The 10,301-nt window shown below is 44.8% G+C and overlaps 1 protein-coding gene across 2 annotated transcripts in view; it reads right to left on the bottom strand.

The window, feature by feature from the left end:
* Positions 1 to 5,581: 5,581 nt before the first annotated feature.
* Positions 5,582 to 10,301, bottom strand: part of TRMT61A (tRNA methyltransferase 61A) — a 28,181-nt gene continuing 23,461 nt past the window's right edge. For both annotated transcript variants that reach the window (XM_018082225.2, XM_018082223.2), the window contains exon 4: positions 5,582 to 6,994. In XM_018082225.2, the coding sequence (XP_017937714.1) occupies positions 6,666 to 6,994 (329 nt within the window). In that variant the 3' untranslated portion in view covers positions 5,582 to 6,665. The remainder of the gene's footprint in view (positions 6,995 to 10,301) is intronic.

Here is a 10,301-nt window from a genome sequence, read left to right as displayed (position 1 = left end):
GATATGGCTGCATGCTCTGATTTAGTAATGAGTCATGACACGGTGAATATTATCTGACTATATTTGCATCCAGGTACTGTAAAAACTTGTGGGCACTGAGGTGCTGCCATGTGACAGCTTTGCTCGGGACGAGATTCTTTCTGAGCATTAGGAGAGCACTATTATTTAGGAAGGACCTGTGACCCTTCTAGTAGTGGGAAGATCTGGGATGTCAGGTCCTGTTTTCCATCCTGCCACTGACTTGCACAATCCCCTTATGCATCAGCCTTTGAAAGCAGCATAGTGCTGTACAATTCCCAAAGAAGCCTACGCAACCAAGGCCCAGGTGATCAAGGGAGTTGTGCTGAAATCCCACTGAAATAAATGAGTAAGAAAGTCAGTAGGAGGTGGGTCCTGAAATCCCTTTACGTTCTTTGAGAAATCTCCCTAAAGTGGAGGTACCACCACGCTCTCACAACAGCAGCAGGTACTTCCATCTCCTGCTGCAGCCATTTTGCAAATCCCTTCCCCTCTCTGAGTAAATGTTTGCAGGATCAAAGTCAAACTGCATGAGAAATGAGGAACTGTTTCCTTATGAAGCAGAAATCACGTCTCACATGGAGATTTATCATGCAGAAGAATTGCACTTTCTTCTCCTAGGGAAACACGCTGCACCTTGACTCTCAGACTACACCTCTGTCAGAAGAGGTAGAGAAGGAGCTGGCAGGTGCAAAGGCACTTAGTCTGAAGGAAACACCGAGCCCTGCATATTCCCCTGGAGGCAGAAAATGCTCCAAAGGATAATGCTCCAGACCCAGGCTGTTCCCGAGGCTGGGAGGAAGCCCTGGGCGGTCGTGTGCAGGTCACAGCACGTCTGATTTCCTGGTGGCTCGCTCAGCTGTGACAGGTTTCATGCACAGTGCTCAGCCCACCTGGGCCTCTTGGTGCTGCTCTAATGCCAGCAGAGCACAGGGGCTGGGTGTAACACCAGCAACCCCTTCAGAGGGGACACAGTCCCATTTGCAACCCTTAAGGAGTCCAGTGCTGCCGTCCTTGCTCTGACGTGTGTCCACAGGCTGGTAATCTGCCACAGCCACATGAATATTTGTTCTCTCCACTGAAAAAGGGCACTTTCTTTAAAGTGCTCTTAGGATCAGTGAGGAAATGTTGACAATCAAGGATCCTCCTGGGAGCACTGGGTGGTAGAAAGTGGAAGTCAACCTTCTGTCTGGGAAGATTTGTGTGCTTGTGGGTTTTATATTCCACTTAAGCATTATCCATTTTCTTAAATGTTTCCACCTTATCTGACAGAGGACACAAAAACACATCAAGAGAACATGCAGAAACTACAGCTAGTTTCTTAGTTAAACCTGATTTTTCAACAGAGGCAATCAAATCTCTTTCTTTTTCCATGCTCTTGCCCAGTAGTGTATTGAAGTGGGTGATTCTTTGTTGTCTAAGTTGTGTATTTTGCTAAGATAATTTAGACCACATTGTGACTCCCGTAACAAAGCGTGACATGACGTGTAATCCAACAGGCTGAGCTGACTGCAGACTTCTTTTCCTCTCCCTCCCTCCTTTCCACTCCATCAGTTGTAGATCCCACCCTACATGCTTTGTTAAAACAGCCTGATTGAACCAACATCCTCACTAATGAGCATTTCTGATCCATGGCTTTCCGGGGCAGAAGATGGAATTTCCCAGGGAATTGCCTCTTCACTGCAAATGTCCAGAAAGGAAGAGCCTTCTCCCAGAAATCATCTTCTGCCTTGCTACTGCTTCTTTCCCTTATTCCTCCAAGCAGATTTGGTTCTCACATCCAGCTGATTCCTACAAATAGGTGGCTTTTGATTTTTTTTAATTATTCTGACATAGTGCTTTATGGACAATTTCTAAGGGCATGGGGGACCAGTTAACAAGTATTACAGAGCCTACATCATCATCTTCCTCACCTCTGAAGTGGAATAAAATAAGTTCTGTCTCAGAATATTTTGGCATCATAAATTTTCATTCCACACGCCCAGGGACCAGCCATGCTGAGTTGCAGACACGTGTTATGGGTAACTACTGCAAATGTATTTTTGACTTGAGGAAGGAGGGGGGACTACAGCTCCCCCAAAGCAACATGAGGGAGAGGAAAATCCCCCTGCAGACTTCCCCTTCCTGCACGGTGTCTAATACAAAGGGAGGTTGCTAAAGCAACAGTTTCTCTTAGCTGACTAGACCTAGTCATGCACACGGGCTTCATGCTGAATCAGGATCAGAATTCAGGAAAAGATGGAAAAAGCTCCTTCTTCTACTTACATGTCTTTGACTTCTCAGTTTGCACCTCTGGGAGCAGAAGCTGTGAATTCACTCGGTCCTGGCCTCTGACATATCCTGCAGCTATCCGGGCCCCTGGGGAGATCTCCACAGCTCCACTGGAACCCTTCACGAAAACTGCCCTCTTAACAACTATAAAGGAATACGGTATTTAGCATAAACCCACTCAGCCCCCACCGAATTAACTTCAGGCTCAGGTCTTCAGCAGCTCGAATGCTACCTGCACAGAATGCTACTGTGCTGTGCCATGGCAGCATTGCCACTCTCCACAGGGTGCCTGGTCAGGAGCACTCAGGTGCTTCTCCCCTCAGCACCTCACAGCAGCCGTACCTGCAGGGCTGATGGGGTGGCAAAACAGAGCCCTTCTCCTGCACTCCATTACAGAGAAGAGGAAACCACTTGCCTCTGCCCAAAACCTGGCTGTACAACCCAAGTCTGTGACGCTGGGAGCAGCAGGAAGAGCTGGTGTATGGCAGCAGTACAGCTGTCGGCTCCAGGACTGAGGGCAGGGGCAGGGCGATGACGGGAAGGGACCACTGATGGCAAGGGAAGCCCAGTTGTGGGTGATTGACTTTAGCAGCCAGGTAGAAACACTCAGGTAGAGTGAGATGCCCACAGGGCAGTGTTCCCAGCTGGCTTTTGCATTTGTTTCTATCAGCATATCAGCCAGCTCACCTCAGAGTTTAAAGCTGTGGCCCTGTGGCAGAGGAGAACAGCCTGTCCTGAACAGCTGCAAAAGGACACGGAGCTCCTGGGTGAGATATGCAGGTAAAGGGCTGGATACTAGTGAGGATTATTTTTATTTCACTAATTAATTCAAGGTTTCTCTGTTCCCTGTGTTGATACTGATGCAGATTCATTCCTGTTTAGAAGCTGTCACGTAGGGAGAAAGGAAATAACAGTCTGGCTCCCCTCTTTTGGCATCTGAACAACATAATTCCTCAGGAGCACTTGAGAGGCCAAGCAGCATGTAAATGCTTTCCCTCATGGTGACACAGATGGAACTTTCTGGTACTAAAACAACTCCCTTTGACTGGTCACAGCTGCACGTACCTTTGCTGTAACATCATGGTTATGCAATGCTGACTCTCCCACTTTGCTCTTATCGTGCCTCTCATACTTGTGCAAGCAGAAGCCAGGACGGAGCCCAGCCATGGCCTGCAAGAGCCCAGCCATTTCCCAACCCTCCTTCTCTGAGCCTGCCCTGCTCCCACTGGCACAGAGGTGAGCTGGGAGCACCAAACACCCAGGAGGGCACAGTTTTCCAGGCTCTGTCCAGAAAGAACCTGGTAAGGCAGGGACACACAGGCTGCTCAGCACACTCCTGCACCTGAATGATGCAGACCCTGCTTCATGAGCACCCGTATTCACAAAGACATCGCTGCATCTCTGGGCCCCCCTCCTCTCTAGGTCACCATGACTTCCGCACTCATCCCGTTCACCAGGACTAATGGAGCACAGATGTGCTCTCAAGGGAGCGAGCGTGAACCAGAACCCTCATCTCTGGAACACTTCCCAGGAAGAACCATCTCCTCACCATCACGTATCCCAAAGTACCTAAGGAGAAGGCAGAGCAGGAAATAAGGCAGACGAGTGAGTTCTTGGCATTTTTGCTACTTTATCCCTTTAAGGTTCTGAAGCAGGATTTATGATTTTCTTCAGAGACCACTGTTGTGCTAGCAGGTAGGCAGGAAACAACCACAGTGAGATACAGATCTGTGATGCTTTAATTGAAGCACAGGTAAAAACAGCAGCAGAGCTCTGAGTGTTTCACAAGCCTCCTCTTAGTCACTGCTGTGTGCCTTGCAGGCTGCAAGGTGTCACAGACTGCTCTCCATGCCAGCTTCCAGGGCACGGAGCACAACGGGACCTGGCTGTCAGGCAGAGCTGTGTCCTAGTGCTTGTCCACAAGGACTGAGGGATCCAAGTGCACAGCAGCAGTGAAAACGTGCAACCTGCCAACTGAACTGTGTCAGGGCAGGAAGAAGAGGTGTTTCGTTCCACACTGGAGAAGACCAAAATGTATTAAAAAGAGAAATGAGTCTCTGGAAGTGTGGCCCAGGCACATTTCCTGCGGCATGGCAGGAAAGACCCACGTTTCTGATTTACCACTTTTAGGAGGGAATGTGGCCAGAATGCAGAACACAGGTGACCATAAGCAGCATTAAACAGTGGGGGGTCTGGCAGCACAGTACCACCCACGCTGGACAGTGTGGGATCCTCCCTGTGACCCTGACAGCAAACCAACAGCAGGAAGCGGTGCTGAGCTGACCATGGCTGCCATTGGCAACAAAAACACAGAAGCCTTTTTAATATTGCAAAGGCAGAAATGAAATCCTTCTCCTCTTACGCAATGCTTGCCCTTCCTCAGCAGGGATCAAATCAATAAGGGACCAAGCAAAGTCAATGGTTTATTTCAAGGGGTTTTGAATTGGGCTTTGTAGGCAAAAAGGCATCAGCCTTGTTTCAAACTCCATGAAGACACATTGGTATTTCCATTCCATGTCTATTTGTAGGATAGAAACGTGACTTTGCTCTTTTTTAATCCTGTTTAAATGTTACATTATTTTAAAATAAGGTCTGCCAGGAAAAAAGAATCAAGTTTGGGGCTGGAATTATCCCTGGAGATTCTTGGGTATCCCGTTTGTTAGTGAATGAGGATCACCCTGAAGAAAGTTAAGAACAGGCCTTGTGGCATTAAGGTTGTATTCCTCCATCCTCTCTTCTGGTGTCTGTCAGTACCTCAGCCATGCTCCTGTGGTGATTCCAGCACACACAAACATGTGCATATGCACACACACGTCATTATAACACAGCCACCAAACCCCATACGCAGTGTTAGCAGTTTACTGCATGTGCCTGGAGAACGTTAGCAGAGGCAGAAAGGGAACTTTCACATAATTTAGGGAGAAATGTCGCAGTTGTAGGCCAACTTACATAACTGATTTAGCTCAACAGAATTGCTTTCTGCCTTTAATCTGCTCAGCAGTTTATCTTTGCTGTCGTGATCGGTTGAGCTTTCTTTAAACCGTTATGGATTAGCGTTCTGCTATAACACGTTAAAAGCTTAGCTTTGTTTATTTTTGTCAGGAATGGGGGAGGGATATCAGGTTAAATGTTCAGGCAGCAGTTTATGAATGGCTGTTTCTCTTACAGGGCAATCAATATGTTCAGGTACCGAAGGCAAAGCACAGCTAAACGCTTTGAGTGACAGCACTAGTGGCTGGAATAGAAATATCTGCGACTTTACTTTTAAAAATAAAATAAAGAAGGAACTTAATAAATTTGCATAATTATTTTAATCTATAAATACAAAATGTAATCCAGCATTCAAACGGTTCATCACACCCACCAGCTCTGTATGGAAGACCAAAGAGTAAATGATCTGAAAACTTAATTAATAAGGCTGGTTGAGGATTTTACTAAGTATGCATTATTGATGCAATTTGGAGACAGAAATCCTGCCAAAAGCAATCTTTCTGTCATTCAGCTGCAGGAAAACAATACACCATAATGCAAATAAACCACCAAACAAATGGAACCTCAGCCACTTACAAAGAGGTGTTCAGATAATATTAACCAGCTGTTCAGTGAATTTTCACAGTGGATTCATCAACTATAAAAGTGGATGTTCCATTAGAAAGTGACAGTATGGATCCAGGTTCAAATTTCTACTACGAACTCATGAACACAATATACCAATTTAAACTAAATCCATTAATTACCACACTTTGACCTCCGTGTAACTGAAATGATTTGCAAATGCCAGTCTGGAATGGAGAAAGAGGTTGTGTTCCTGAGCACTGCCAATAATCCTCTGGAACACTATTCCAAGGAAACACTAATTCTGTGAACAGTTGTGTTGGCAACCCTGTAATCTTGTAAATTTCTTATCTAAAATGGAGGAAGGAGGCACTTTCACATTTTTAAGAGGAACACGGACACTAGAAAAGTTAAAAAAACAAAGTGTCTAGTAGTGCTAGGAAAAAATAAACCCCATAAACCTTGGAAAGTAATTCAGAAAAAAAAAAGGAGGAAAAAATCCAACTTCTTTGCAATTTGTATGTTGTTTGTTTTGCCTTCTTATCGGAAGAAATCTTTATTCTGCTCATTCCATTGAATGGCCATTCACTATTAATTTATCTTCTTTCTGACAGCAAGTGGAGCACCATTCCAGAATTTCAACATTCCCTTGATGCTGCTCTGGTTAATGCTTGTGTGCTATTTAAACAAAGCATATTCCAACTAAATCTGACTATATATGGAATTCCCTGACAAGTAAAAATTTGGATGCCTTACAGAAAAGCGCCATGAAAACAGAACACACACAGAACCCACTCCAGACGGCACGAACTCAGCTTGTACTAAACCAGGCTCTTGGTGGCAAAGGTCAGGTACCCAGTGTGCCCCACCATCTCCCTCAGTGGCACGCCACTTTTGAACTGCACAGTCCCTTGCTGCAGATTAGCACCCGGGCTACCTTGGTTTGATGGGTTGCTGCTGTCAAAGCCAGTGCCAGAATTATCCTCAGCTGCTTTTCCAAGGTCAGGGATTTGCAAGCTAATTGTCCTTACATTGTACACTCGGAGCAGAATTTCCAAGGTGTTAATCTCTGTAAAACCATATTCTTCCATGGCTAGGCAGGTCCTTTGAACTTGTTCGATGCAGGGGGAGAAGGAGCAGATGCGGCCACCTGCAAAATAAGACAGGTGTTGGAAAAGAGGGAAAAAACCAAAAGTACGCACTTTTAATCTTTTTTCAATGTCTCCCAGATGCCTGCAGAATTACTGTTATACAGACAAAGTGAAAACATTCCTCAAGAAAAACTCTGTGAGGCAACTCTGCATGTTTAAAGTGTCAGCACAAAATCAAACACGGACGACCCCATGAGCCACTTCAGACCCTTTAAAAACCGCAACAGCAAATTCATTCATCTCCCACATCCAATGTTGCCCACTACATTTGTTCACAGTAAAACTGTTAAAAATCGATCCCTTCACAGCAGTGGACTCTTTTGGAATCACCATCCAAAGTTCTGGACTGAGGCACCAAAGTGAAGCTGGCATGTACACAAAGCCAGAAGTCATTCTCCACACACTGTACAGCGCTGCCTTCATTCGAGTACAAGCGCGCGTGCACACACCCCTGACAAAAGCGGCTGTGTTTATTTGGGAGCGATGGTATGCGTGTGCAGAATAAAGTGATCTCTCCAGGCCATAGATGGAGTGCTGTTAAGGCTTTACCCTTTTAGTCAAGCTGACTAGCATGACTCCTGAGCATTAAAGCTTACTGGATATCACATCGGGCAGGCTTACAGCAAATGCTGTAAAACTCTAGGATAGGACTTTTAAGTGACAAAATTAACACTTGTCTCCTTGTCTGTGCACAGTTCTGATTTTTGATTCTAAATACAGAGTATTAATAGGCCCCTTACACCTTTCTAAGTGCTACAATGTCACCTTAGCAGCTGAGAATAGAATGATTCAGATTTACTCCAAAAAGCCACAGCCAAATCAGATCAAAGAATTATAAGGACACTGTCTGCCATAAAGCCAGGGCATGTGCTTTCACCCAGGACACAGTGTCCCCCAAGGCAACTGCCCTTCCTGAAAAGCTTTTGTGCAGGAGGAAGGAACACTGGGCAATGCAGCTTTAGCTATTGTTTTACTTATTACTACTAGGTGAAAATGCCTGCTGACCTGATTTGCATTCCCTCTCAGTCCTCTCCCAGGCTCATCCAGTCAAGCTTTCCAACGCCAGTTGTCTAAGTAGTTAAAGAACCCGTGCAAGTCAGAGCAAAGCATCCTGCTAAAAATAGAGGCCATGCTGGGACTATATGAAGCCTGCTTTATCTCAAACTCCCTTTTTTTTTTCTTTCTCATTTCTCAAGTCATATCACTAAAAAAAGAAAGCATCAGGTCTGAAAGCATCACTGTAGCACTCTAGTTACTGTGCAGCAATGATGTGCTGGGTACTGCCTGGGGAAGAACACTTTCCACAACCACTAATCCACCATACACTAAGTAGGATTTAATTTTAGTCCTGAAATAAAGTCTCCGCAGCAAGGGGTTCTTACCATGGATCTTCGGAACAAAGTACCCTGGACAATTAATTCCCTGGAGTGACAATTAAAACTCAAATCTAATAATCACCTGCAAAATTAATGCTGGTATGTGAGTTTATTAATCAAGTCTGTGGATGCTGATTTAATTGCACACCCAGTCCGTTAGCTCCCATGAAATTAGATTTGTGTGTTCATCAGGATGGCCAGCAGTACCAAAATGTTTCCCAGTCAGACAGCTAACCTTTTCTGGCCAAAGCACTACACACTTCCACCATGTCTGTAGATGTAAAACAGAAAAGCTAAGAAAAGAAATTCTGTTACATAATTAGAAAGCTACTATGAAGCACATTTGTTATAAAGAAAAGATTTTATATTCTTATTGTGTAGGGAACTGAGCAAATGTCTAACTTAGCTAAATGTCAGATCACAATTACTCTTTGTCTGCAAAGCAAGAATTTGCAGAGCGACCAGAGACTTACTACTATTTCATTCAGGCTTTTTGGTTTTGCTGTTTTATATTGCAATAAAAAAGCGAACTATATTCACATTTACAATAAGTCTGTTCTTATTTATTCTGACTCCAAGGGGTTTAAGATATGTTTAGGCTTTTGAATTCACATGCTCTAGATTTACAGTCAAAAACTCAGAAGCCTGCACACAGCTGTTGCCATACAAGCTGCAAAGCCACCTACGGTTCTTGTCAAGCCTTCAATTAAAGGCAGAGCACCCGTCCTTGTGCCTCAGGGTGGTCAGCTGAGCACAGCACTGTCAACACCAAACTTGGTGAAGATTTATCAGCCTGCCTCCTCCCAACTGCTGGGGGAAGTAGGGTTACAGAAAACAGGCCTCCAAGCTGTTTGGCTGGGAAGAAAGTTCTTGCTTGCAATAGCCAATATCCAGAGGGGAAGCGCAAAAAATAACGTTACTTGACTTACTGTGCTGCTGGAAGCTTCTCAGCTATGAAGAGTGAGAAAACAGTGGAACTGCTGGTATTCCATGTAACTGAGACCATCCAGTGGGTTTTAGTAGTTCTGCCAATTTTGTTTTTTCTCCTTTCATACCTATTGTTCTGGATATTTTTACACATCCCCTCCAAATAAATATACCTACAAATAGCTTAGAAGCAAACTCAGCAAGCATCTATCCCTACAGATCCTAACAAGCAGGAGAGGGATCCCCTCTGCTTTTTCCTGCACACACCATCAGGCAGGCCAGATCTGACTTGCAGGCTGGATTTGTTTGATTAAGCAGATATTAAGAGAAGACTGGAAAGCTACAATTAGCAGAAGGTTGGAAGGCAAAAATGAAACTGCACTTCCAGACTGTGAGAGGCTAAAATAGAAACATTTGGGAAGTTTCAATTGCTATGGTGTGTTTAGACCAGAAAAAAAAGTAGAAAACCAGCATGCAGAAGGACATGCTCATCTGTCCTAGGAGCAGAGACACTGTCATCTTCAATAGGCCAGATGCTTCTGAATTCTCCACACTGTGGGCTGCCCTCTGTACCCCTGGGATTACCAGCTAGGCAATACCCCTTCAGTCACAATCACCAAACAGATATAAATCAAGATTTCAGCATTCACAGTTCTCAGATTCTTTGAGAGCCCTCTTGTCCCTTAGACAGCAAGAGCCTTTTAGAGCTTAAAGGACTTGAATATGCATAGCTTTGTCTTGCCAAGCCAAGGATTCCTCAGTGAATGAAGAAAAGACACGTACTCCCTCGCTCTCCACTGGCTCACTGGGGCACCCTGCTCTGTCTGTGGATCACAAGGGGGTGGACTAGACTAGTGAGCAGTGAAAACATCTGAACGGCAACTTTATTGTACAAATTGCATTTGTGTTCTTTCAGAGATCTCCTTTTAGGAGAGCTACCGTTCCTAAATTTGGTTAATGAGATCTATGTGTCATCATAAATTGATATAGTAATTATGAGAGA

The sequence above is a fragment of the Manacus vitellinus genome, unplaced genomic scaffold (genome assembly GCF_001715985.3).
Source record: "Manacus vitellinus isolate BGI_N305 unplaced genomic scaffold, ASM171598v3 scaffold_6_pilon, whole genome shotgun sequence".
NCBI classification, from domain to species: domain Eukaryota; kingdom Metazoa; phylum Chordata; class Aves; order Passeriformes; family Pipridae; genus Manacus; species Manacus vitellinus.
This window is presented reverse-complemented; position numbering and strand designations above follow the sequence as displayed.